The sequence below is a fragment of the Chaetodon trifascialis genome, chromosome 1, assembly GCF_039877785.1.
Source record: "Chaetodon trifascialis isolate fChaTrf1 chromosome 1, fChaTrf1.hap1, whole genome shotgun sequence".
NCBI lineage: Eukaryota > Metazoa > Chordata > Actinopteri > Chaetodontiformes > Chaetodontidae > Chaetodon > Chaetodon trifascialis.
Window position 1 is genome coordinate 13,264,525 of NC_092056.1, and position 27,783 is coordinate 13,292,307.

The window sequence follows — 27,783 nt, forward strand, 5'->3', positions numbered from 1 at the left end:
ACCATCATTACCGTCGTTGCTGGTCAGTTGCACCTCCTCTTAGTCCTCAATTTAAGATGGCTCCTTGCAGCAGGAAAATGTACTATTGAACCATGACAGAGGCTTCATTTTAATCCAGTGGTATTTAAACCCAGCAGAGCACCTTTAGAGAGAGATGTAGCAGCACATCTGGAGGATTTGTGGACAAAGGAATCTTGTGGAACTACGTGCTGTCACTTCATCAGCACTGCCTTAAATTCTTCAGAAACGTTCTGGGACCTTGTTTAATCAGATTGATCCTCGCTGTCTCCAATTTTCCTGTTATCCATGATGCATCTGCTTTAGAGCACATAGGACAAATGAAATGCTGCAGCAGCCAGGAGAGAGTCCTTGAAATTGTGGGAGTGAATGCTTGGTGATAACTGGAGAAAACAAAATGAAAAAATAAAGCTACAACACTGTTCGCAAGGCCAGAATACATGGCCACTTAAACATCTGAATTTCCAGGTTCCTTTGTGTATTAGCCTATATTTCTCATATTTCGGTTATAAAGTGGCATCAGGCTTTGGGAGCTTTGTCAGTGGTTATTAACTGTAACCATGAGACGGCCTTGTTGTCACATTGTTCCGTATTTCATATTAAGATCCTCCTCCGATTAACCAAGTGTCTGTGTGGAATTCTGCTATGCAGAGTAGCATGATGTAATTCATGCTAAGTATTTTTACTTTTCTAATATGTGCATTGCATTAAAATTGAATTATTTTCCTTGTACGCTGACATTTTTTTCAGCATAGGTGTTGAAGGATATATCGCAGTGATTATCTCAATGTCAACTGCGATCATTTGTAACCTGCCTCTGTGTAATTCTGTGCTGAAGGTTGCAGCTGTTTACTATCTCATCCCATTAACCTTTAGGAGTTACTGTTACTGAGGCATCCTACAAATAGTTACTGGTAAAATGTTGTGCAGCCCAGTGGTAAGTTGTATCATTTTTATTCCCTGTCTCCTCTGCCTTTGATGCACATCTTAGAGTTTACCAAAAAAAAAACAAAAAACTGCCAAATGTTCTTTTCTTCCTAAATTGAGTTGAATTGAATATGGAAATGACACAGCAGGGAGGTAAAGCACTGAGGATCTTGGGCCACACAAGTAATAAATGATCCTCTAGATAAAGAAACACAAGATTGTTGTTGGACTTTGCAGCGTTGTTTCAGAGTTTAAGAAGCATCACCAGAATGAGACTCTGATAAATATACCATCAATGGTTCTGACCCCAGATCAGGAGGAGAAACACTACTATGAAAATGTTAACCCCACCTGTGTGATGTTGATACTGTTACTTACTTAACAGTTTGATCTGTGCATATGGCTTGAACACAGTGCTTTGGTTATAGTTTTTGCTTATTTTGGCTTGTGTATAAGATGTGTGGGGTGTGTCAGACCAAGTGTCACTCGAGTGTTTGGAACACAATGCTTCCACTATTAACACATCCACTGCAAAGCCACTGGCTGTGACAGGTCGCGTGGTGGTGTCAGGAAATAGTCATATCCTTTATATCTGAAAGCTCAGCACAGAGCTGCGCTCTGTGTGCCTTCAGTTTGTCAGAGGAGAGCAGCAATATGGCTATCCAGTGTTTCTCGTCCTGTCTGTGTTACTGATCTTCTTCTTCCCCGCTGCCTTCTCTACTATAGGATAGAATCCCGTATGTCCAAGTCAGCGGCGAATCAGAGATCCCCCAGCATGGTCACAGAGTCCTCTAAGGCAGTGACCTCAGCAGCAGTTGATGTTGCCGTGGGGACGAAGGTGAGCATCTATGTTTTTCTTCTTGACCGTTAATGTCAAGCATGAGTTCGTTAATTTTACTGATGACGTTTTAAGAGAAAATGGATCCTAAAACAGAAACTAAAGGTCTTTTTTTGGTTTTCTTATTGGCTCTCCTGACGGCTGTTAATGCTCATGTTGATAAATTGGTTTAATCAACACTAGAAGACATTATCTCATTCTGATTGATGGCCTTAGAGCGCAATAATTTAGCAATCGTTCAAGCGTAATAAAACTCCAAATGCACATCCTGTGGGACTAAACTGGGGTGCGGTGTACGTTATGCAGTTTTGTGATAGACTTGCTGTTCTTTCCACCGAGATCATGGAAATTTTTGCCGCAAACATGTTTTGTCAGTGAATATGGGACAGCGCTGAAGCACAGGACAGCAATACATTCACAGAGAAGTCTGAAATGGCTAACGTCACCTCTGGGAGCCACTGAAAGACAGTTGAACTTTTCGCACAGTCCCCTTTGCTTTCACAGGTACCAAACCCGCTCTACATAAATTCTAGTGCAACTAGAAGTCACTGATAGACTTTAGTGTTTCACTTGCTAATAATTTTGGAAATATCTGTAATTTTCTGTTTACTTTGTTGTAGAGCTGAAATGATCAGTCATTCAATCTACGTAAAATTAATGAGAAACAATTCTTTTGGCTGACTAATCATTTACATTATTTTTAAGCATAAATGCCGAACATTTTCTCATTTCCAGCCCCTCAAATATAAACTTTGGTGCTTTTCTTTGTCTAGTGTCACAGCACTCCGAATATCTTTGGGTTGTGAACTGTTGACCTGACAAAACAAGCAGTATTCAAGACATTTCATGGACCAAACGATTAATCAAATGATGAGAAAAATACCCCGTAGATTAGCAGATAATCTAAAAAAAAATACTGCTGTGTGACGATTGTTGTGTGACCGACTCACCTCACCTTTCAGTCCCTCTGGTGTTTTTCCATTTTGTCTTATTAAAACATGTCATATTTTGGACTCCGTATGAGGAATTGGGTCTGCATGTTTGTCCCCTCGACATTTGTGTCTTCCTCCAGCCAGTCAGCCTGACAGCCCCAGGTATTTCTGTAGAGACACACGTGAGAAAAATCATTTAATTCTTACAGAGAAACTGTCGTCATCCACAGGAACAGCCGGTCCGTATTTCCTCTATTCATTAAAAGAAGGACGTTCCAGTGAAGAAGGCCATTTTACTCGACTGTGTGTGTCTTTTCTTTCCAAGTAACATTGCATTTGTTTTCTCCACTGTGGAGGGCACTGCCATGGTGTACACCAGTAGTTCTCAAACACGCCCCCCTTCAGGAGCCCAAAAATTTGTGACCAAAAAGGATTTGGGTTAGCAAGCTAGCCTTGCTAGCATCAGATCAGTCTTGTTTGTTTATGAGCTGCATTTATTCAATTTAAATTTTGCTCCACATTTTTCCTCCTGGTCATTCATGCACCCTCTGCATTGAATGTACAGCCTCCCCTGGGTTAATAGTTAATAGGCTGCAGTTCTACAGCAAAGTTCCCACATAATGAAATCTTTTGATTTTTCCTTGTTTTCTGCAGGGCTCCAGAGTTACGGGCAAAGTACACAGTTTTGGCAAGAGGGATCATGCTATTAAAAGAAACCTCAACATCCCAGTGGTGGTGAGAGGCTGGCTCTATAAACAGGTGAGCTGCAGTTCCTCTGCTCTGATTGTGAGTCTGAAAGAGTCACCAAATGTTCAGATCTGTCGCACTGTGGAATAGAAATCATAGTAGTCACATAGTCAGAGATTACTGTCTTTGCAGAACTCTTCTCAGATTCTTCACTGTACAGCAGCTGATCATTGCCGTGAGCATTTCCTGACTATTAGTGCTTCATTGTGGCTCCTCTCTCGTTCCCTCCTTCCCCGTGTCTGTCTTTCTAATTCTTCATATTCTGTCATTTTGTGTATAATCTGATATTCTATGAACTGTAACATTTACAAAATGAATGCTCAGACTGTCCTGAAAACCTTTTTAATCTGGACTTGAGTGTCTCATGAGAGCATATAATCCTAAAAAGACGAAAAAGCAGCAACCAAACACAGAGTTGAGGCGGCAGCTTTGTACCAAATGCTGCAAGAAAAAGAAATAATGAAATTTAATTGCTGTTCTAATGATATGCACATAGCCCCCCCCCCCCCCACACACACACACACTCACACACACTCACACACTCACACTCATTTCTTCGCAGCTAACGAGCACTACGTTCCCAAACTACGCTTTTTAATTAAAATGTGAATTATAATGTGTTCCTGCGAGGAGGATTTCTAAACAGTGTGTGTTGCGTTTCCCCCTTCACCTCCAGGACAGCTCTGGAATGCGACTGTGGAAACGGAAGTGGTTTGTTTTGTCAGACTACTGCTTGTTTTACTACAAAGGTGAGTCTGCGAAAAGTGCACTTGGCCGCGGTTTAACAGACAAAAATCAAAATGGTCTTGATTGTTAAATCAGACATGCAAACCAAACCATTTCTTGATTAATGACAGCCTATGATTAGACCTATCTCTATCTCTCACTCTCACCTGCTTTCTCTTCCTCACACTTCTCCTTCCTTATTAACTTGAGTGTTTTATTATGGGATGTAATCTCAGCTTGTGTTGCCGGGGCACCCACCTCCTCTCCTCCATTAATCACACTGAATAATAGATAAGCCACATGCCACCTCGTGCCACATGCTGCTACGTGGCCTCGTCCAGACAAGAGTCACCCATGAATTATGCCTCTTTAATTTCCCTGCTGTTCATAAATCTGCAGTCACTCGTAAACATTGTAAAAGATGGTGGCAGAATTAGATTTTGTTGTTTTGGATGCCTGTGACAGTTCTCTGCGTTTTGCATGTGCTTGCTTCGCAGACAGCCGAGAGGAGACGGTGCTCGGCAGCATCCCTCTGCCCAGTTACGTCATAGCGCCGGTTGAGCCTGATGACCACATAAACCGCAAATACGCTTTCAAGGTAACGCTGGAGTGGCATGCAGTCAGATCTATAAAAGGAGTTGTCATGTCCATGTGTAGCCAGCGAAACTCCTAACAGTTTATTAAGAATACTCATTGCTCCATCACCTCTGTAACACAGGAAAGCTGGTTGGAGCACCTGCTGCCTCAACCACATTTTCAATTCTCCTCCATATTTATTTATTTTATTCTATTTTTGAAGACAGTCTATGGTTTACAATTAGGGCTGAGTAGTCAAGTATCAAGAGCTGAACATAGTTTTGTTTACTTCCTGTCTGATCTGGTTGTTTTATTTACATTAGCTTCTTCTACAGCTGCTTATTGCAGTAAGACAACATGAAACCTCTGCTTGAGAATGTTTGCATGTTTGAGAAGTTTGTTAAATTGACAAAGTTAAGTAGAGAGAAAAGTGTTGTTTTGCTCTGCTCCTCAACTCATGTTCACATTTTTGTTCCAGAAGGTTTTTGCTTGCATCCCAGCTATATGTTTGAAGGCTTCTTTCTGAAGTCCAGCTGTGTGGAGTCAGATGGAACTTCTGACCTTCTGGTCACTGACCTTTTCTTTTAAACACAAACTCAGTGGCGTGTGTTACAGCGGATGGCTGCAGTGCAACCCTTGATGTATTCTGGTCACAGTTTCTAAAGAGCAGATGAGTTCATATTAGCATATGCATTTCAGGTAAAGCAGACTGTGCGTGGTCTTATTTTATTCACCTATTGTGAGCAGCGGCTGAAGGAGATTTTCACTGTGTTTCGAGCAGCTCTAACAGTGTGCTGGACAGGCTGCAGCAGCTCAGTCTTCTGCACAGCGTGCACAGTGCTAGAGCTTCATTCTTTCACTGAAATCTGACTGGCACATAACCCGCTTCTGGTAATGCACCTTATAGAGCCAGTCGGCATTTGGTAATAGTGTCGTTTTTATCTGAAAGTGTGTGACAGAACTTTTCCTGCAAAGTCATTTTCTCTTTACCTCCTGTGAATTCTGCCAGAGGACAGCAAAGGGATTTATGCCTTTTGGTTACAGCGGGAGTGTTAACATTATCCAGCTCCTCCTCTGTGGGAACACAGAGCCTGTTGCAGAGAACAATAGTGCCTGAATGTTTGATGCACCACTGCAGCTTCGGGGCATTCTGTTGCAATCCTTCCAGCTCCTTTGTACTTTGCCTTTTGTTCTTGTATTCTGTGTGAGTGCATGTCTGTGTGCGTATGACCGTGTGTGCTTGTGTGGTACAAATCTTTTTAAAGATCATATTACATACAAAGGAATTTGTATGATAATTGCGCTGCTGGGAATATTAATTATACATTCAGCCTATTCACTGTCCCCTCCCACCACTTGCTGGGGAGTATGTGTGAGGTTAGATGAAATGAGCCTGGGCTCTGCTGTTCCTCCCTGTATTTAAGAGATCTCCATTCCCCTCAGCTCTCTCTGAGCCATCATGCATTAAAGAGCAGGAGATTTCATTACGTGTATCTGAGGTGCTTTGGAGCATTTCAGTTACTGCTACGTTAGCATGACAGCAGCTTAGAAGGTATCTGGTGTTGCTGAACAATGGGACGCCTCGGACTATTAGAGCTACTGACGTGTACAGTGAATTTTAGATTACGGTCTGTGCTGGCCTGAAATAATGAGTTGAAATAATGGATAAGAAATGGTGACACTAGAATCAGATTGATTAGCACGTGAATGGAGGATAGATAAGAAAACATGTTGTGTAAGTCAGTTCTGTACTTCTCTGAAATATTCAGTTTTTTTCCCCTTCCCTGAAGCACTGCAGGCGGTGCCACGATGAGTCTGATTGTGGAGAATCGAAACACTTTTGATGCTGTCACTGTTCCTCATTCTTGCTTCTGTGATGACTGCCATAAGACCACAGCCAGAGCCATTTCTGTTCTTTTGTATTGAGTCAGCACTGATCTGCTGTTACTTCCTGTTGTTTTCTGTTCTCTTATTTTGGCTCATCTCACTGTGTTTCTCTCATTCCCTGTTGGTCAATTGCCTCCCATTGTGACCCGGTGTGTGTGCGCGGGCGGAGTGAGTACTGTTCTCGGCGGGGCGGCCGTCCTGAATCACACAGGCTTCCTGTCTTGCATGAATAGGTATTTGATTTCACTTGAGCCTCATCAGTGGACCGCCATGTTTAGCTCATTTTGTTTCATATCATGCTCGTAGCTGCTGAATGCACATTTGGAAATGTGCATCAAAGCCTCATCGTGTACAGGCATGACTCCAGTCATCAGTGGACAATGCCAGAGCTCATGGGGGGGGCATTAGTTTTATCAAGCAAATTGTGCTGCAGCTTTTGTTTTGCATGTATACTGTAGTCCATCAGTACTTGGACACATTAGTTATTGTTTTGGCACTGTACTCCAATGCACTGCAAATTAGGTTTGAAATGAAACAGAAAATTACACGGTCAGTGCAGGACTCATAACTCTTTATAGTCACCCAATTCCTGGACAGTGTGAGAGGACGGTTACTCACATGATCATTCTCATATACCTATAAGCTGAGTGGCTCTGGCATTTGTCTTGTCAAACTGCACATCACCCATCACATTCTCATCATCACTGGAGTGGTGGGATGACGGGGTTTCCCTCACTCTTCTCTGATTTCATTGCAATTCTTTGGATGTTTGTTGCCATCATCACTTTGCCCCCCGCTGTACAAACATTCATTTAATACTGTTTCACAATAGACACGACAACAGTAACTGTTAACTTTACGGTGTTTGCCTTCTCACACATTGCCTAAAGATTAAATAACTTTTGGTAGAATGGTTGCATTCAGTTTACAGTCTTGATTGGCTGGAAAGGCTCCTGTGTTAAAATGTTTACCTTAAGCCAGTGAAGATCTCAAAGGCTGTATATGGTTCACTCACTCAGCAGGTTAAAAACCACACAGACAGTCTGCAGTTGTGATCAATTGTGACGTGCTGAAAAGGGTAGCGCTCCCTTTAAGTCAACTCTGTACTTGTTATGCATGTTTATAGAGTATTTTATTATAGTGGAGTTCTATTTGGGGTTCTTTTTTCTTTCCACAACGGACGCTATGTTGCAGTTCAGTCCTGTGTCATGGATGCCCTCATGGTAACTGGTCATGAATTTTGTTATGGTGAGGTTGCAATTAAGGTGAAATAAGTAGCTTCATTCATAAAAAAAAGTTGATTAATGAGATATACCGTCTGATTAGACATTACAAACTACAAACTTTACTGTATATTGAGTTGATCAGTTCACCATGTTTTGCAGATTTCAAATGTGAAGGTGATCTGTATGACCGTGGAAGGATGAGACCAAACAACAGGAGATAAAACACTATGAAACTGTGCAAAATGCTGCTGAATCCTCCTTCACTGTGTATTGCTGGTTGCCTTAGGTTGTGTTAGGATTGATTTGCTCCACCACATAGAAATAGCAAAAGGAAAGCTGATGTTTATGCCGAGTGTATGTGTGTGTGGGAGGGGGGTATCCTGACTAAAATGCTGACAGATGCCCATAATTGCCTTTTGTTGCAACTGTATGGTTGTCTGCTGCAGTTGCTACCTAATTTCTGTGTGCTAAAGAGATTGTATATTTTTTGCTGAAGCTTTTGTGAAAAGCAGGTGGAAAATATAACCTGTGTTGTGCTTTTTTGTGGCCAGAAACAGCACAACGTTCACATTGTTTCTGCTGCAGCACTTTGCTCCCGCCCTGTAAAATGTTGCTGTAAACTTTGTCCTCACTGAGTTGACAGCTGTCAATCTCAGTAAACAAGAAAGCAAAGTTTTTCACTCATCAACCTTTTTGGCAGTTTGTTCCTGTCTTCAGTAAGAAGTTCTCACATCCTCCCACTCTCTCTCTCCCTCCTGATCTCTCTCTCTGTGATAGGCGAGCCATACAGGAATGCGCTCCTACATTTACAATAAGAACTCTGTGATTGGCTCACAGGCAGAACACTGCGGGATGCGGACATATTTCTTCAGTGCGGATACACAAGAGGACATGAATGGCTGGATCCGGGCCATGAACCAGGCTGCGCTGATGCAGCAGAGTCACACTGTAAAGAGGTTGGTCTCGCTCTACTGAGTACGATTCCACTTCTCACATTGGTCGGGCTTCTAGTACCAACATCTCTTCCCGCGTGAAGCATCACATCATTCTCTGTGAACTGGATATGTCCCGAGATGATATCATAAAGGGAACCTGGGTGTCAAGATATTCAAACAAATAGTACTCTGGTTTGCTAGAGCATTATGTGTTGAGATATTTATGCATCAGCTACACTGTTAGTGTTGAAGTGGTTTAGTTTCACAACCTTTTCTTACCTACATGGGCTTTATTGTAACAGCATAAGGTCTTCCACAGCACGTCCATCTGTTATGGGGCACTGAGATGTCTGCAGTTTCCACGTGTGTGTATGTGTATGTATGTGTGTGTGTGTGTAATACATCTGGGGTTCTGGTATAGATGAGGAATTTTGCAGCCCATTTCCCACTGATCACAATGTACAAAGCAGATTTCTGAGCGTGATTGTACTTTATATTAAATATTTACAATTGATGACTGCAGTACTGCTTTCATAGTGGCAAATGCATAACAAATTGCATTTAGACCAAGTCTGAGATTAGTTGGATGTGCTGCAGGGTTTGAATGGTCTGTGCAATAATGCCACCTAGAGGCCATTATGAGTCAGTACTCCAGAATGTTTTATTCTGGAAAGCACTCAATGTTCCACATGACAGTCTTAGCTTGGTCCCTCGAAATGAAACATTAATTATATAAAATGCTTTGCACTAATGAAGTAACAATAGATAACAAGACCAAATTTTCCGCTGAGGTCTATGTGGAGTGATCACCTAACTACCATCTACCATGACTACATGTACACATGTAACATGAACCTCAGTCAACTAAAACACACCTTTTATTACCATTCCTGCCGTCAGATTTGACCTCTTGTGACTGTATTCTGCACAAATGAGCAAACTTTAAGTGTGTGCAGTTTGAAAATCATGACGTATCCCCTTATTTGAATGAATTTAAGCATGAACCCTTATGACACATTGAGAGGAGTGGCATGCTGTCCTAAGCTATTTGATGAAGACAAAGTGAGTCATTTCTGTTCCCCGGGGATTCGCTCATTCTTTAGCACGCTCCTTCTTTCCTCTCTGTTGAGAGATATAACAATGTGCAGATGGAAAGTTGTTGAATAGCTCTTTATGGTTTCTAATCATTTCTGTGAAAACCCCAGTAAAAGGAAATTACTCTTAAGGTCACTAAAGGTTCATTTGAGCGCCCACTGTGTTTTTAATCCACTGCTTAATGTTCTGTAATCCCTTTTTTTAAGAATAGAGCTGCACTTCATCATAATACATGGTGAGGAGGGGGAATTAGATGATGCTTAAACAACTGTACACGAGTAGATGTGTAGTAGTTGAAAGTACTTTAACACTTCAGTGCATGCTCTCTACAAAGCAATTTATTGCAGTCATTTACAGGCAGGATTAACTTTTGCTGATGTATTAAATCATCCTGCTTCACTTTTTTGCAGAGAGGTGGAGAAGCCAAAGAAGGCTGTGCAGCAGGCAGTCCCACAGTCCAACCATGTCCCCATCAACCAGATCTCAGCTCAGCAAGAAAGCCTTCGAAGGACAGACAGAGAGGAACCCCCGGATAATGGTGTCCAGCTGGCTCATGGCGACGAAGTGAGGTACGGATTAGAGATCCAAGGGAGGCCCAGCCAGTCGTCCACAGAGGAAAGAGCAGAGAGACTCTCTCCAGACTCCGCTGATGGCGCCACCCACAAGAATGGACAGCAAACTGTGATCCAGGTGGCTCTGCCACCGGAACAGAACGGCAATCTTGTCTATCAGAGGGGCTTTGTTTCACGGACAGACACTGACAAACATGTACAGAGGAAGAATACGCTGGCTCAGGTGGAGCAGTGGGTCAAAGTTCATAAAGGGGACCCACCGAAGAGGTCAGTTTGAATTGAATAATGATGAAGAAAATAATTGAAAAATAAAATGAGTAAATGCCTCCATCTAGTGGTCAATATGAGGACTTGTACATTTTCACTGCTCAGTCGTTCTATTTTCTGTCGAGAAAGAATTGTGGGCAGATAATGTGAAGTTGTTCATTTAAAATACTTGCTTGTGTTTTTCTGCCACAGTGCTCCCTCTGCTGAATACAACCTCCCTCGGCGGACTCCTCCCTTAAAGCCCAAAGCCAGCACAGCGGATGCCGCCTATCAGTCGTTGCCAAAGTCTCCCCGTCTCCCGTCTGGCAGCAGCTCTCCTCCAGTAACATGCAACCTGCCCAGTGACTACAAGTATGCGCATGACCGGCTCAGCCACTTCCGCATGTCCACCGATGAGCGTATGGCCACCAAGGAGGGAATGGTGTGGCAGCTGTACGAGTGGCAGCAGCGGCAGCAGTTCCGTCATGGCAGCCCCACTGCTCCTATCTACACGGGCCCCAACTTCACAGACTCTTCTTTTCGAGTTACTGTGGAGATGCCACGTTCTATCTCTGTCCCTCCATCCCCGTGTGAAGTCCCACCGTCAGTCCCCTCCTCCTTCAAACCCCTGTCCCCTCGCAGGCCACACACCCCCTCAGACAGACGCACAGTCAGGCCCCTGGATGAAGTGGCACCCGGGGACAGCACAAGGTCCAGCTCCCCCGGCCACATTTGTGCCCAACTCTCTCAGGTAGGACACCTACTCAGGGAGAGGAAGCAAGATATTTTTGGTGAAAGTTGCCTCTCAGAAATGTTCTCCAGACAATTTAGATTTCACCACTGCAGCATAAAATATAAGCTGAAATCTTGATGTGCTGTTGCCAAGGTTAGCAATCATACAGCCTAGTCTAGGAATAAGGTATCCATGGAATAAGTCAGTATTACTCTTAACATAAAAAAATATAGTATCGTATGACTTGATCTCGAGCCGTTTTTAAGAGACAAATTCTATTAAAAGCAAACAAGTTATGTATCCTACTAACGAGTCTTGTCCATGTATCCACAGGCTGAGACAGCGTATGCCTCCATGCCATAGAGCACTACCATCAAAAGACTATTAAGTCAGTTAGTGCGATGAACATGGTCAGTGTAGTTTATTCCTTTTAGCAGTGCAAACATGTGACCATGTCTCAGTAACACCTGTCTGACAAAACTACTCTCTGGAGATTGCAAATGCAGTCTGATGACAACTATTTCTGATAATCAGTTCATAATTAAAACCATTTTTCAAGCAAAAACACTTCCAGATTCTCCAATGTGATTTGCTTTTTTTCTTTGTTTTCTATCACTGTAAACTAAATATCCTTGAGTTCTGGGCTGCCTACTGGACTGGACACAAGTAATGTGAATGCATCACTTTTGGCCCTGGGATAATTGTGAATGGCATTTTTCACCCATTTCTTACAATCAATAGACAAAATGATTAATGGATGAATTTAAAAAATGCTTGGCAGATCAGTACATACAACTGGCAAAGAGGACTAGTGGCTGCAATGGGCATCGGGAGGTTTGTTCTCAGTGTGGTATCACATCACACTGGTAAAGATAATGGATGCATGGAAGTCCAACCCTTGATGAATGTATGTGCTGAAAGTCAGTCATTGGTGATTTAACACTGTAATACTGGCACAAAGTAAATGTCAGCAGCCTGTCATTGGCATGGGACTGAAGTGAAATCTGATTCACATGTAGAGAGCCAAATGACAAAGGTCTCATTCTCACGGTAGCTTTGGACAGTGAGGTATCTGTTGCCTTCAAGGATGTTGTGAGCTCGCAAGGACACCATGGGAAGATCGGGAGCATGAGAAGGCTCCGAGCTTCTCAGCGCGCACACTTTGATGCTCATGTGAATCATTTGCAGATTCACACAGTCCACACCCAGGCCCCGCTTCACAGGTGGTGTGAGCATGTGCGAGTGAAAGCCTGCTACTCCGCCGTTCCCCAAACCATCCTAGCGCTCAGACAGCACCACCACCGCCGCAGGAGACGGAGCGAGGGGCCGTCCTGTCATCCACACCCTGCGCTGTCTGCCCACCACACCCTCCACATGTGAAAAGATCTCCCTCCAAACCGTCACCACATTTGCCAACACACACAAGCCTCACAACCAACCCGTTGGCCTTACACAAGTAAACAAAGTGTCGCAGATGCTCTGTTTCCTCCATCATTCAACCGAGTGTCAAGACACTAATTATAACCATAAAATAGAATGACGCACAATTATGGAAAACTCTTTAGAAGAAGATACATTTTTAACAAAAGGAGCCACAGTGACTATGCAGGACGATCCAAGGGAGCGATGTTTATGGGAACTAAATTTAGTCTGCAATGAACTTAGTTTTGGTGCATCCAGCATCTTTGAGGCTAATAGTGCTCTCTGGCTGGAGTGCGCTTAAGTAATAGCGATCTGTATCCCTCTGTGGAATATCATTAAGAAGTATGTTTTATTAGCGGCTAATCCAATTTGCCCAGGGCTCCTCAGCACCCCATAAACATCTCTACTCTATTTCAAACATCAGCAGCGGTCTCTTTCTTCTGATCTTGTATTTAAATAAAAAACCTATTATACAGCAAAAAAATAGTGGCATGGGAATCTCAAAGGGAATGGCTTACAGTGCTTCTCTTGCTGGTAGCAAACAAATGTTATTTTAAGAAAGCAGGTTTAGTATAATTTATGTGTAGTTAATTAAATCTCTTGTTGTTTGTGTCCTTTTAAGGTTCTGTAGTGGGCCTGGTTTTCACTAATTCTGTGTGTTAAGCAAAAACGTCAAATTTTCCAAGCCCTGTAGCGTGTTAAACTCAGGGCACACCTTGTTTCGAAGAAGAGTAGGGAGTGATGAAAGGGAGAAAGGGATAGATGAAAAATAAATCTGCTGTGTAGTCAAGTTTGTTTGCAGACTTGGAGGCAATGGTTTAACTTTGATTCAGTGTGATAGAATGGTCTATCTCACTTTCAACACGACTGAAGATTACTTACTAAATTAGACATTCTGTTTGATTTGACTCTATTAGATCTGTAATAACAAGTTGATGAATTTTGTTTCTCCACAGACTTCCCAGATGGAGAGAAGGTCCATGCCAGCCATGGGCTACATCACACACACCGTCAGCGCACCCAGCTTGCATGGCAAAACGGTACAAGCCTCTTTATTACATTCACTACACAAGTTGCTTTCACTATTATTGTATCATGTGTCATATGCAGTCGTCTAGGATAGCCAGTGCACGTATGAACAGGAATGACTCCGTCCAAAATCTGTGACCGTGTCAAGATGCAGAGTCTAGGCCTGATTGAGTGGACTGATTTTGTGAAGCCCCAGAAAGCTGAGTTAATTTTTTTTTATGTAATTATGATATCTGTTTCAGTCCCTGATAGCACAATAAATCATCCTCCCAGTCGCCATAGTGCAGCTCTTGCATTTGCATTTTAAGTTATTAGTAGGACATTGATGAAGCAAAAGTATGCTGGCCTCTCAAGCACTTAGCTCTTTCAGCTAATGTACTGTCCAGATGGTTCTCAAGTATTTTCTCTCATTCCTCTGTGCTTTCACTGGCCTCCGGCCCCCTAAACCTGGGCTTGGCTGCAGCCAGAGGAGCTGACTCTGCTCCTCATTCAGCTTCGGAGGCACCAGGCCAAGATGGCTGGTGTGCATAGCCCCAGTGATGCATTCGCTCACCTGCAGCACCACCAGCACAACGGCCTTCTAGGCCCCAGCATGCAGGTCAGGGGCCCCCGTACTTCCCTAACCTCCTCTGCTGCACACTGCAACCCCAGTGCAACATGGTCCCCCTCTCCCCAGCCAACCCCACACATTACTTCCCTGTCATTCATAAGACTGTGCAGTCTGTTGGCATTGCTTGGTTGTCTTGCTTATTCAAGGATTTTGGCATGTGCTGCATTGCACTTCAGACTGTCCAAATTGCCTTTTAGCTATACATTTGTGTCTTTGTACTAGGTGTCACCCCTCTCCCTTAATCATAATCAAAGGCTTCCAGAGGCTGTGTGTTATTCTATTTGTAAAAAGTAATATGCCTTATTTGAAGCTTGTTGGTTGTCGACTGTGCCTGCATTTTACACTTTTCCTTTGTTTGATAGATATGTAACCGTTCACAGCCACAGAATAATATGTGATGAATGCAACACACGTCTGTCTCCATGTCTGTGTGCTCTTGATGTTTTCATTCTGAAGCAGCCACAGTCTCCCTTATGAGCCTGCTCACAAACAGTGCGTTGCTGTAAGACTAGCAGACCACAGTGAAGCTGCAACGGTGCTCAGTAATGACAACTCCACCCAGATTCTGACATCCAACCATTCTCTGGCCATCCTCCATGCGTACACTCAGTTTGACCACATGTCATGCACAAGACCTGCGTTGCTCAGTTGTGTATGAGGTCAAACATGAGACATTCAGCCAGTTCAAAAAAATTACACCATTACTTAATTACAGTTTGGCTTTAAGAACTGTGGATAAAAATACAGAGGTAGAAGTAAACTATAATTGAGACCAAGTTAATTAAAGTTCTGAACAGCAAATAAAGGCCTTAAGAGTCATCTGGTCACCCATTATCCTTTGCAGCTTCATTTCAAATGATTTATCTCTCCACTGCTCATTTAAAGGCTGATGATACTTACATACAACTGAAGAAGGACCTGGAGTATCTAGATCTGAAGGTGGGCCCCAACAAAGTAAATGCCACTCTATCCTTTTCATCCTCTCCTCCATCTCCCTTCTGTGGACTGCAATCTTGTTCTCCTGCTGCTGCGTCCTACATCTGCCTCCCTGTTTCCCCCTTTCCTGTCTCTCCTCTGTTCTGCGCTGTGCTTTTTCTACTGTCTCCTTAAGGTGGAATTAGCATGTCTTTTAACTGTCTTCTTATTATGTAAATAATCAATTTTAGGATTAACAAAATTGCATTAATAGTCCAACAAATGGTCCAATGTGACTGAATGTTTGGCTTATTACATTAGCAGATGTCCTGATGTTCAGTGTTTTCCATTGGATGACAGTATGTACCTTCAGATGCAGTTATGTCACCCCAGCACATGTAGATGTTAAGCTCCTCCTGATGGGAATTGAAGTTTTTATAAGCGCATGGCTGAATTTCTAAAATGTCTGAGTCATGTAAACTCCAATTCCTATGTGAGTGTTAGAAGTATTATAATTGCAAAGGCCTGTTACTGCTGTATTTAAGCAATCTGTCTCTTGTAGCTAGCTGTTGGCATATATTCCATTTACACCCGTGCGAAGCATTTGAGCCTAATTGATTTGTATGTTTAACACCACAGTGCTTTAATTAGAAACCTGGGTTGTGTTTTGGAATGGATGGAGGTCATCTAACGATGTACAGTACGTCCTGTAACTCCTCTCCATTTCCTGTTTCAAAACAGATCCAAAGTATTGACCCGATGATCGTTTCAGTACACAATGTGTTTGAAAACTCCACTCCGAGTTTTGGGTACTGTTGGAATGTAAGGATGGTGTGCATACAAAGTGAAACAGACCATTCCACTGCTTTTCAAAAGGAATGTGATGCATCCCCTGGAAATTATGCAGGATTTTGCACATGGATACCCTGATCCGATCATTCACTGTGTGATACTCCCAACACTGCTATGAGAACTGAGATGACGTGAAGGAAGTCGTTATGCCAGAGGACTTCCTTGCATGCTGTTAAGCATTTCTGAATGGATGTTTGTTATATCTCCATTTTGCTTTTGTTTTGCTTGTTAGGGCAGAAGAGATGACCCAAAGGTGCTCTTTAAAGAAATATACTGGCAATATAGTGACAACTTTAGGGCCTCTGGTTTCATCGTGGCAGCTGACAATAATGTGAGGTGGTGCGTGTCCACCATGGTCATGATAGACAACTACAGAAAGTTACTTACAGAAACTAACATACATAAAGTTGGCGAACTTGTGAAAGACACAAATAAAAGTGGCCAGAATGTGTTTATTTTGACTTGACAGTTTTAGCGTGATCTGTTTCGTTTGACCGTCCCTGACTGGTAAACACCCACATCTTTGAAACTCAGTGCTGCCAGTATGTAACGCAGGCTTTCTTTTAAAAACTTTTCAAGCCCAAGCAAAGATTTCTTGGTGATAATTTGAGTCGTTTTCCCAGACTTGACAAAGATCCCTCCAGAACCACAGAATACATTATAAAACTGTTCTCACAGGCTGTGTGGTGCTCCACATGACTAGTAATTGACTTTGACATGTAAAATAGGTGGAATGCCCCTTTAACGGAGTCTCCCATTTGCACTGGTCCGTACCACCGTGAAGGGTGTGGTGATCCAGATGTGGGTGTGTTATGAATATTCCACCCACACATTTCAGCCTCATGCATCACTAACCGTGAAAGACGACCGGCAGACAAGTCTCTGGCCCGTTAACCGGAGGACGTCTGGATAGGATGCTCAGACTGACAGGCCCTGTACTATTAGACTGATAGCAAAAGAGAAAAATTAACAAGCATAAGCACAAAAGGAGAAAGTATATTAAGCTTGGTGTAAAGGCTTAAACCCACATGCTGTAGGGATCATTCAGGATTTGGTATCTCACCTGCTAATTGCTTCCACGCTGAATAATCAGTGTTGGGAAGGTTACTTTTGAAAGGTTATACATTATGAGTCCCCCGGATAAAAATGTAGTAAGTAATTTAACTATTTGAATTACTTAATCAAATATAGCTTAACTGTATGTGACTGATTGTGGTTATATTACCTTCCTCAGGTTTGACATTGAGCATTATGATGTTAAACATTTTGGCTGCTGGTAAACACGTTCTACACTGTTAGAGCCTGTTTCTGATTTTATAAGGAAAATACTGTTAAATTTTACAGTTTTTTCCTGACAGGACCACCTGCCTTGACATGGCATGGCAGATTGAGGTTGCCAAGAGAAATGTCGTTGATTTGATTGGCTGATGAGTGGTGGTACAAATTCAAATAACAGAACCGAAACGCATGCAGCTCAATGATTGGAGCCTGTTTAGACGTAGAGACAGTTCCTCGTAAGCTGTCCTACCTTTGATGATGTTGCACTAGTTTGTCCCAGTGGCTTTGCTGACTTCCAGAAATATGCCAAAGAAAGATGTTCCTGCACAGAGAAAAGATGCAAAACAACAGAATCAATGTTATATTCTACATATAAGCTCCACATTGAAAAGAATATATTCAGATGCCATGACTTTGTAATCACCACCAACATTTTGATTACATATCTTTTCTCAGTAACAGTAACAGATTACAATTACTTTGTAATTTAATTAAATAATGCCATTATGTGTAACTACTTACTCCCCAATGCTGTAAATAATAGTCTGTCTATGTAAATAATAGAGTGTAGCGCATCTTCAGTCACTTTCATGACGCAGAAATCCCACAAGCGTAATGAAAGAAAGTACTAATTTAAGCCATTTGGCAGACACATTTCCTTATTTTCAGCCATGCTAGTGGCATCGCTTTCGGGATAGCAGATGTCTTACGAAGCTGTAGGCCATTATGGTGTGTCTGTCTGGAGGCAGATGGATCTCATTGGTAAACTGAACCTTTACAGATCTTAAACAATGTCACGTTAAGCTGCGATGAGGTCCATGACATCCATAATGCCATGGCTGGTGCAGCTACACCTAATCTGTTGCCAGTGGCCTTGCCCACACTGTCACTGCTCTCTCTGCCAGAACATACTGCCCGAACACGCCGTCGTGAAACTAGAGGCCCTGATAACTGACAGTGTAACGTTCACCCAGCTGCTGTTGCTTTTTGAAGTAGAAATAATGAAATTAAAGTTTACATCAACCTCAAATATTTACAATGTAAACCAACATATTTTTTTAAATCATTAAATCAGCACTTGATGAATCCTCCCTCATGGTTGATATAAAGGACCTGACTGTTTACAGTAATAAGCAGCCAGGAAAGAGCAGCTTTGGGGTTTTAGGGTTTCCCCGAACACAAAGATGCAGAAATTCTCTCTGCATAAATGTTTGTGCTCCACTTCTGCACAACGTTTTGTTATACCAGCTCATGCTTTTTTTGCCTTTTTGTTTCTTTTTTTGTCCATCCAGCTTGATGTGTCTAATAGCATCGCTGTATGTTGAAAATCCATGCAGTTGCTGTTATCTGTTTACTAGAAGTATTAAAAGAAAGCTATTCAAAACATGTCACTCTATTACTGATATTAAACATTTTATTTCATTTGTGGCTACTGGCAATTTCAGGTAACTGGACGAGAGAGTTTAAAAACAGAAAGACCGTCAAGGCCTGTGAAAATAGCAGAAAGTGATGCTGATGTAAGTGAATCTTTAAGTTCTCAGGATTTTAAGGATGTTTATCCGTCTCTTCCTTTTCTTTAAGATCTCCATTTCCGACTTCTTACAATCCACTACAGAGAAGCAGCTGACTTGAGTCTGACTTTACTGTGTGTTTTACTGTGTGTGCGTGTGCGTGCGTGTGTGTGTGTGTGTGGGTGTGTGTGGGTGTGTGCGTGCGTGTGTGTGTGTGTGGGTGTGTGTCTTCTTAAGTTGTGGTAAACAGAGGCTTTGGAGGGAAGGGAACGTATGTACACTGAAACACTGTGGGGACACCCATCCACTCTGCACAGTGAGGGCCTGAGAGTATCGACCACAGCTTTTATTTTCCTCCCTGCAATTTAAAGGGAAAAATACATGTAATGGGAGTTTTAGATGTTGAGCTGTTAAATTTTTCAGTTTGATTTGCCTGATCCTGCTTTTCTCACTCTTTGTTTTCTGCTGAATAGAGGTAAATAAGATGGATGTCCTGGCTTTTCATCATTAGCATTGTTCCACTTTAACAATTTATAAGAAATTGCCAGTAAAATTGTCCGAACAATGAATATTTCATGCAATTAAAAACAACAATATACAGCAGCAAAATAAAAACAGCTTAATTATTAATTGAACAGAATGATAAATAGATCTGAGGGAAAAATACACTGTGTGAGAAAGACTGTGAACTAGGCAGTCTTATGTTGTTTTCATAAACACATAACCCATTTCTGGGAAAACAAATCTGTCACTCTCAATAAACACGGTTTTCTCCAAAAGTGAATTTGAAAATATGGATTTTTGATTATGATTACTCATAATGGGTATTACCAGATCTCACCCCCACACCAGACAGTAGAGAGCCTTTTGATATTTCTCCGTGCGCTGATGAGAGGAATTCCCCGGGGCTTTTCACATAGATGAGCCTTATTGACATATTTACAGACAGCGAAGACTACACTAGACGATCAATTCGTCTTATCTGGCTGAGCTGTTGTGAATACAGTTGAGTGAAGACAAGAATGGAGCAGCTGACCTCTGCTATAAACAGACACTGTATCTCATCAGACCAGTCACTGTTTTATCTCTGTGCTGTCTCGTCTGTGCATTTTGTCTTTTGGAGGTAAACAGAGAGACTCTGTTCTCCTGCATTCTTATTATTTCAGTATGTTTCCCCTTCAGGTAAAATTAAGTCGACTGTGTGAACAAGACAACATTCTGCAGGAGCTGGAGGCCACGATACGCAGTCTGAAGGAGGACAAGGTTTGTGTGTTATATATAAAGTCAGCTTTTCCTTTTCCTTTCACATGTACAGTCTTTATCTGTGTGTGACAGCCTGTACTTATGTGATGTGAATGCAGTCATTTGCAAACAAACTGTTTACTGATAACAGTTTTTCAAAGTGTTCCTGAGCCCATGTATTAATATCCTTTATACAATCATGTGTTCACAAAGTGGTGAACCTCGCTCCATCCTCGCTTGTGATCGACTGAGCCTTTCCAGGATGCCCCTTTCATACCCAATCATCTGTTACTAATGAACCTGTTCACCTGTGGAATGTTCCAAACAGGTGTTTTTGGAGCATCTTTCCCAGTCTTTAGTTGCTCCTGTCCCAACTTGTTTGAAACATGTTGCTGCCATCAAATTCAAAATAAGCAGATATTTACAAAAATCAATGAAGTTGATGAGGTAAAACATTAAATACATTGTGTTTGTGCTGTTTTCACTTGGCTATATGTCAAAAAATTATTAGCAAATGATCACTTTATGTTTTACACAGCCTCCCAACTCTTTGGGAATCAAGGTTGCATCACTGTGTCTTTCATGTCCTTATCTAGGACAAGCTGGAGTCTGTGCTGGATGTTTCCCACCAGCAGATGGAGCAGTACAGAGATCAGCCAGCACATGCTGAGAAGATTGCCTATCAGCAGAAATTACTACAAGAGGATGTGGTGCACATCAGGGCTGAAATATCCAAAGTCTCCACAGTAAGACGCAAGCTGCACTCACAGATCCTTTACGCTCATAACGAGAATGCTTCTTTGACTTTGTGGTTAAACTTAGAACATGCAACATGCTGCCTCCTCCAGTGTACTTCATTTAACTACTCAAACCTGTAGTACGTACTTGTATTGTGTTTTTATTGGTTGAAAACAAGATGTTCACTTCTATTTTTAACTGTTCCGTTTTGATGGTTTCTGCAAGTGGGGCAATGTTTCAGGTTGACTGTGACTATCAAAATGAGTGCCCGGGGACAAACCTGAGGCTACAAAGAAACTCATGTGTACATTTTTTTAGTCAAAATGTAGACTGATATTCAAAATATTTAGTGTTGAAATGGAAAAAGATGAGTTTCAATAAAACATTTTTAGACAAACCACCATTTTTGGCTGCCAGTGTCAAAGGCATTTCTAACACTGAGAGTGTAAGAAATTTACTGAACAATGGAAACAATAGATCAAAATTCAAGTGATTCATATTTAAAAAGAAAACTTGATTTCAAGTGAAAAAGCAAAAAATCATGAAGTAGCTCAAGACACTCTACTTCTCCAAGCACCATCTCAACACACATGGGCTTTACTGTACGAGCTAAGTGTGACGGGAAATCTCTGTCTCTCTGTAATGGATCAGAACCTCAGGAGATGTCTCATTATAAGCTGAGCGTGCTCTGTTTTGTTTTGCAGGAGATGGAGAACGCATGGAACGAGTACAGCCAGCTGGAGAGAGATGTGGACTGGCTGAAGTCGGCCCTGCAGGGACAGATGAGCCGCAGCGATCTCTCTCAGGTCTGAGGCTCACTGATCTCTGCTAACACACACACATTTTCACTCTAATGGCTGGGTCTGTATGAATTGCAGACTACTGGTGTTTCTGTGTTTTTCTTCGAGCAGCAAGAGAAAGTCCAGATCAGAAAAGAGCTGTGGAGGATTGAGGATGTTATCGCAGGCCTCAGCGCCAGTAAAGCCAACTACAAAGTCACTATCTCCTCCGTCACCAACCCAGGTGAGACCACCTGAGTGCCAAGCAAATGATATTTGTTGCCTGTACAATGCAGTGCAAGCCACACGGTCATGCTACTGTATCTCATCCTTAACGCTCTTAATCGTACACTCGATGCTAATGCCTTGAACATTTCCCATGGGAAAATAACACACTGTCTTTACAGCGTGTGTGTATTTATGTTACATGTTCATATACATTAAATCCCCCACAGAGAGGAAATTTGTGCCTTCAGTGTCGGCGTCATCAGTGCCTTCTGTGTCTGGGAGCCCGTCTGCTATGGAGCTGAGAGCGTCCCAGCAGCAGCAGCAGCACAGCCCCCACCTCAGCCCCAGTAGCCACACCCCCACCCTTTCCTCCAGCCCCAGCCAGCAGCCTTTACGCCACTCTGCAACCGTCACCAGTGGGCTTAAATGGGTGAGTGACCCTTGCCGCGGGAGCAAACTTCAGCTGGTTGTTACAAAAGACAGGCCGTGCTTGGAAAAAAAAAATACGACGTGACGCTACTAAACTAGTCGCACAGGTTTTTTTTCTATTTTAAATCCAGCATTATTTACACACATCCATGTTCACTAGGCTAGCAGTCTTCTACTTCTTGCTACTACTGGCGTTTGCTGCTGGGGTTGCAGCGGTATGCAGTGGTATGAAAATTAATGGCTGTCATACCATGTGCATTAATCTGTGATACATATTAGTGCTGTGTTTTGTTTCTATAAACTTTCATGTCTGTAAAGACAAAATAATATGTGAAATTCTAATAAATAAAAAGCGTTTGTTCAACCAAAACTATCCTTCTGTTTTTGTTCCTTTCAGGGTCACAGTAACTGATAATAGTAATTGTGTGTCTAATGTCATATAGTGTGCAGTGACACTGTGAAAACCTCATACCGTTGCAACCCTACAGTAGAACAGTAAGGCACCATTGACAGGACTGTGTAGAGCAATGTGAGGTTGGTGCTGGTTTGTCATTTTTGAGTATTTATCCATAGTTCACAGTTGTTCTGTGTGCAGGGTGAGGATGATGTGCCTCCCAGACCTCCTCTACCTCAGCTCTACAGTCCTGATGAGCATCCCCCTGCTGTGCCCCCGCTGCCCCGGGAGACAACGGTCATCAGACACACCTCTGTACGCGGCCTCAAACGACAGTCAGATGAACGCAAAAGAGACAGAGAGATTGGCCAGTACACTAATGGAGACAGTAAGGTACATGCAGTGTGTGAAATGTACACATCTTAACAGCACAAACACAAAACTACACAGTTTCTCCTCTCTGTCTGTCGATCTCAGGTGGAACTTCGGCCTTTCCTGAGCGATCCAGAGCTTATGGGAGCCGGAGACGGCTCCAGCCACATCGGTGTGGTGGCATCTGGACGTGATGGTTACCAGACGTTACCTAGCCGAGGTATGTGGATGATAGAGCCAGTGGAATAGATTTATGCAGCTGTAGCATATCTCTAATGCTACAATGCGACAAATTTGGATATATTCTTATTCTTGAATTGGATACCCATTGGCTTCCACAAAGTGATTGCTAGTCTTCCTGGAGTCCACACAAAAACAACAGCAATAAAAAAAGATGGCAATTTAAAGTCACAGTATCAATAAATGTAATGTTTGTCCCCTCAGGAGTAGCTTCCTCCTCGCTTAGGCTAAATCAGTCTTCAAGCATCTCCTCGTATGTGACCCTCCGAAGAGCAACCTCAGCTGCCAGCGTGAAGGTGAAGCTCACAGTTGACTCATCAGTAAGAGACAGCACGGTACTCTGTGATTCCAGTTCCAGATGATATCAATGGAAATAGAGTTAAATTCTCTGTTATTTGGGGCTCATGTTAATACATATATTAATACATTACATAATACATTCATAAATTTTATAGATAGACGATAAACTACAATGTTGACTCACTGCATAGATTTAAAACAACCATCTATGAAATGGTTTGTTTTTATGTTCTTACTTGCTCGTGTTATCGACTCTCTTTCCACTCCTCTCAGGAGAGACCAAAAAGTGCCTTGGAGCGTCTGTACTCCGGGGACCCGGCGCAGCAGCAGCAGAGAGGCAAGATGAGTGCTGATGAGCAGCTGGAGAGGATGAAGAGGCACCAGAAGGCCCTCGTCCGCCAGCGCAAACGCACCCTGAGTCACGGAGACCGCCACGCCTCTCCATCGTCGCGTGCCTCATCCTCGCGCCCGCTTTCGGCAGACTTGGGATCAGTATGTTACTAGAACAATCTCACACGTCACACTGTCATGCATGACGACAACCAAACAGAGAGTGGCGATCTGCGGTAGTCATGCATGCCTTTACTCAGTGTAGTATCTCTTCCCTGTTTCTGACACTACAGAGTTGATAGTAACACGTTAAAGCAGTGCAGGATGTGGCTCTCACTGTGCTTATTTCATGCATGTTGTTTTCAGACTAGTGCTTTTTTTACAGCAGACATTTTGACTTGTCATGGTAGGAAAAGCGCAGGTGTAGCTAACAACATTGCCTCCTGAGAAAAAGGCTTACACAGATAAGTAGATTCTGCTTTATACTTAACATAAGAAGTGTGTACAGTACTTATATAATTGTGTTTATCATGAAGTGGAAATAATTACATTGAATAGGGATGGTATTTTTGCTCAGAAAGGTTACAATCAGCATATCTTTGCCTATGAAACACATAACACACTAATTACCTCAGACACAGGCCTTCAAAGCCATCTACACCTCACATCCATCCATTCCTGTAATAGACCCTAACACTGCTTCATCCATCCATTCTCACCTCTCCTCACTGATCTTTCCATGTATTGGCTGTGGTTGCTTTCACTCTGACAGTTTATTTTTACCATACTACCATACTGTTTTCTACCCTGTAACAGTGTGTCTGTTCCCCTGAGTCCCGTCTCTCCTCAGTTAGATAGTAATGCTCACTTTTCTTCAATGAAGCGCTGTCGCTGTGTCTAAGCAGTCCATTTATGTGTGTGATTGTGTGTGTGTGTGTGTGTGTGGATGTGTATTACCCACACTGTGGGGACATAAATCTGTTGATTCAGTCACATTGTGGGGACTCGCCTTCCTTATGGGGACAAAAGGCAAGACCCCATAATGTAAATCATTATATTTTAGGGGGAAGACTTGGGGGTTAGTTAAGCAGCGTTTATGGTTACGGTTACAGTAAGTCTCCAGGAAATGAATGCAAGTCTATGTAATGTCCCCAATGTGTGTGTGTGTGTGTGTGTGTGTGTGTGTGTGTGTGTGTGTGTGTGTGTGAGAGAGAGAGAGACAGTGAGAGAGAGAGACAGTGAGAGAGAGAGGGAGAAAGAGAAAGAAAGTGCCTTCTTATTTTCTACTGACCAAAACATTGACATACACTCAGCAAAGCCTATTTAAGCTTACTCATCTCAACCTAATTATGCCATTTTTCTTTTTCTTTTCTTTCTTTTTTTTTTAACTTAAATGAAGACAAAGATGGTCTGAGAGAGTATTAGTGGATTGGGGCCTATTGTCGTCCCATTTCCCAGTCTTTTATTTAGACAGTACTAATGTGTATGACATCCATTTCATATAGGTTAAGTGATTTCAGTGTTTGCTCTGCGTTTCTATCTTCAAATTAATTGTTAGTTATAAGAGCTCTTCCTTTTTCAAATGTGAATGTTTGCAAATAAATAAACATAATTTTCTAATGAACTCACATTGCCATGTTTTTTATTTATCACATTTTTTCCCCTGAATATGTACGATATGGTGGTGTTTGGTGAAACTGTCATCGGAATGAGTGAAGTGATCTTTCCTGTTCGTTTCAGTGTCAGTGTGCTGTCGTCTTTGTCACTGTTGTAGAGAGTTTACAGCATGCTGTGATTTGAGAGCTTTCACTTTCACATCAGCATGCATATATATCTCGGATGTATCGATGCATGCTCTTTTTTCCCTTTTTCACGTGTTCACACACACATACACACACTCTGTCTCTCTGCAGCCAGTAACCAGTGATAACTAGAGTGTTGCACAGTACTTGTTACATGAAATATTGTGTGAAGGCAAGTGAAACTTTCACATTTACTTGATGAACAAGACAACCTGATGGCAGCATCCTGTCATTTGTTTCACAGTCTGTTTTGTTTCCTCTATGCGTTGTCCAGTGGAAGAGAGAGCAGGACTTTGACCTGCAGTTGCTCGAGAGGGCTGTTCAGGGGGAGGAGGCGCAGGGCGTTAGGAGTGTTCAGGGGGAGGAAAGACCTCCTGAGCACAAAGAGAGACCCCGCTCACAGTCTGACGAATGGCTGACCTTCCGCTCCACGTCCACAACCCCTCTCACCCACGAGGTCGACCTGGAACCACTAGACTATGACGTGGACCTTAACAAAGAGGTGAGATATTTTCGAACTTTGAGCACAGTTCTGAGCACACTGTTTCACGCAGTCTGTCAGCTTTTTTGGACTCAGGGTTGTCTCTCAGGTTGGCTCTCTTTCAGGCGGGTGCTGAACTAAACGAGCAGCTGTCTGCCTGAACTTGATCGCAGGTTTCATTATAAGGCACGTAGTGGACATGTCAGCAAACACATGTTTGCTGACTAAGCAGTACATACATTTCTGACATTTTTTCCGCTGGAAATGACATTTTTTCGGTTCTCGCAAAGAGCACAGTATCGTCCCATGAGCACCCCCTTTTGGTCAGCGGTATAAAAACGAACAAACCTTCGCACGGCCAATGCAGTGACTGACAAATGAGAAGAAGTAAACAGACAGACATCAAACACTACTTGAAAATAACTTAGAAAATAATGATGCCTGACATGCAGCTACACTCTGCTGTTAGACCAAATATTTTTTGCAGTTTTAACCAAGTTGCTAAATGTCCAAGAGCAGTGTAACTCCTTGTTGTAGGCTTAGCTCAGTGAACATTGCTTTCCCTCTTTCTAGCAGCTTAGATCTTAACACACACCGTATCTGTGTCGTGTAGCTTTCCAAGCCTCAGAAAGTGTTGATCCCGGAGCGCTACATAGATTCAGAGCCCGAGGAGCCTCTCAGCCCACAGGAGGTGGAGGATCGCCATCGCAAGGTGGAGCGCATCAAGAGCATCTTAGCAAAGTCCAGGTAAATTAAATACAATGAGATAAAATAAATGGCTGATTCTGGGATTTCAGGAAGTTTGCAAAGAAACCATTTAAATGCAGGTTCAGGCTCTTTGTTGCCAACCATCCACCCTTTCCCATGTTCATGAGCAAGGGGCTAACGTCCTGCTGCCTTCAAATGCCTTCTGACATGTGGCCAGAAAACAGCCTCACACCAATCAACGCATTTCCTCATTATTAATAATTAATGCATTATGTTTGGTCAGCTTGCTCTTTTAACTCCTTGTGCTTGGCACAGTGTACAAAACTTAGCATCCGCAGTGCCTGTGGACAAGCCAGAGGTGGGGCTGGTGGCACTGGACTCAGCTCTGCAGGAGCAGGAGAGGATCATCACCATGTCCTACGCCCTCGCCTCGGAGGCTTCGCTCAAGAGCAAACTCGTCGCAGGTCGGTTATTTATATCATTTGAAGTGATTTTCTGTTGTTGTGGGGTTATACGCCTTTGCTTTATAAAGGAGTGTAAAATTATTATTCCACAGAAACACTTACAGAAATAATTACTATCTGTCAAAAAAAAAAAAAAAAAAAAAAAGTGTACCAGCCCTGACAGCTTCGGTGAATTTTCTCCCAGCATCACATTGACATCTT

General features: G+C 42.6%; 1 protein-coding gene across 11 annotated transcripts in view; it reads left to right on the forward strand.

The window, feature by feature from the left end:
* The window catches only part of plekha7b (pleckstrin homology domain containing, family A member 7b), a 65,949-nt gene that overhangs the window by 34,002 nt on the left and 4,164 nt on the right, over nucleotides 1-27,783 (forward strand). For 6 of the 11 annotated variants that reach the window (XM_070963517.1, XM_070963525.1, XM_070963516.1 and 3 more), the window contains 23 exons: nucleotides 1,672-1,783; nucleotides 3,370-3,474; nucleotides 4,139-4,211; nucleotides 4,686-4,786; nucleotides 8,655-8,833; nucleotides 10,318-10,746; nucleotides 10,939-11,476; nucleotides 13,837-13,920; nucleotides 14,373-14,507; nucleotides 15,405-15,458; nucleotides 19,010-19,081; nucleotides 20,258-20,338; nucleotides 20,914-21,063; nucleotides 21,760-21,861; nucleotides 21,967-22,078; nucleotides 22,290-22,492; nucleotides 23,087-23,278; nucleotides 23,363-23,477; nucleotides 23,702-23,817; nucleotides 24,071-24,289; nucleotides 26,204-26,431; nucleotides 27,024-27,157; nucleotides 27,434-27,582. In XM_070963517.1, coding sequence (XP_070819618.1) covers nucleotides 1,672-1,783; nucleotides 3,370-3,474; nucleotides 4,139-4,211; nucleotides 4,686-4,786; nucleotides 8,655-8,833; nucleotides 10,318-10,746; nucleotides 10,939-11,476; nucleotides 13,837-13,920; nucleotides 14,373-14,507; nucleotides 15,405-15,458; nucleotides 19,010-19,081; nucleotides 20,258-20,338; nucleotides 20,914-21,063; nucleotides 21,760-21,861; nucleotides 21,967-22,078; nucleotides 22,290-22,492; nucleotides 23,087-23,278; nucleotides 23,363-23,477; nucleotides 23,702-23,817; nucleotides 24,071-24,289; nucleotides 26,204-26,431; nucleotides 27,024-27,157; nucleotides 27,434-27,582 — 3,683 coding nt within the window. Of the gene's footprint in view, nucleotides 1-1,671; nucleotides 1,784-3,369; nucleotides 3,475-4,138; nucleotides 4,212-4,685; nucleotides 4,787-8,654; nucleotides 8,834-10,317; nucleotides 10,747-10,938; nucleotides 11,477-13,836; nucleotides 13,921-14,372; nucleotides 14,508-15,404; nucleotides 15,459-16,175; nucleotides 16,257-19,009; nucleotides 19,082-20,257; nucleotides 20,339-20,913; nucleotides 21,064-21,759; nucleotides 21,862-21,966; nucleotides 22,079-22,289; nucleotides 22,493-23,086; nucleotides 23,279-23,362; nucleotides 23,478-23,701; nucleotides 23,818-24,070; nucleotides 24,290-26,203; nucleotides 26,432-27,023; nucleotides 27,158-27,433; nucleotides 27,583-27,783 lie in introns of all 11 variants that reach the window. The other 5 variants (XM_070963563.1, XM_070963536.1, XM_070963520.1 and 2 more) reach the window with 4 other exon arrangements.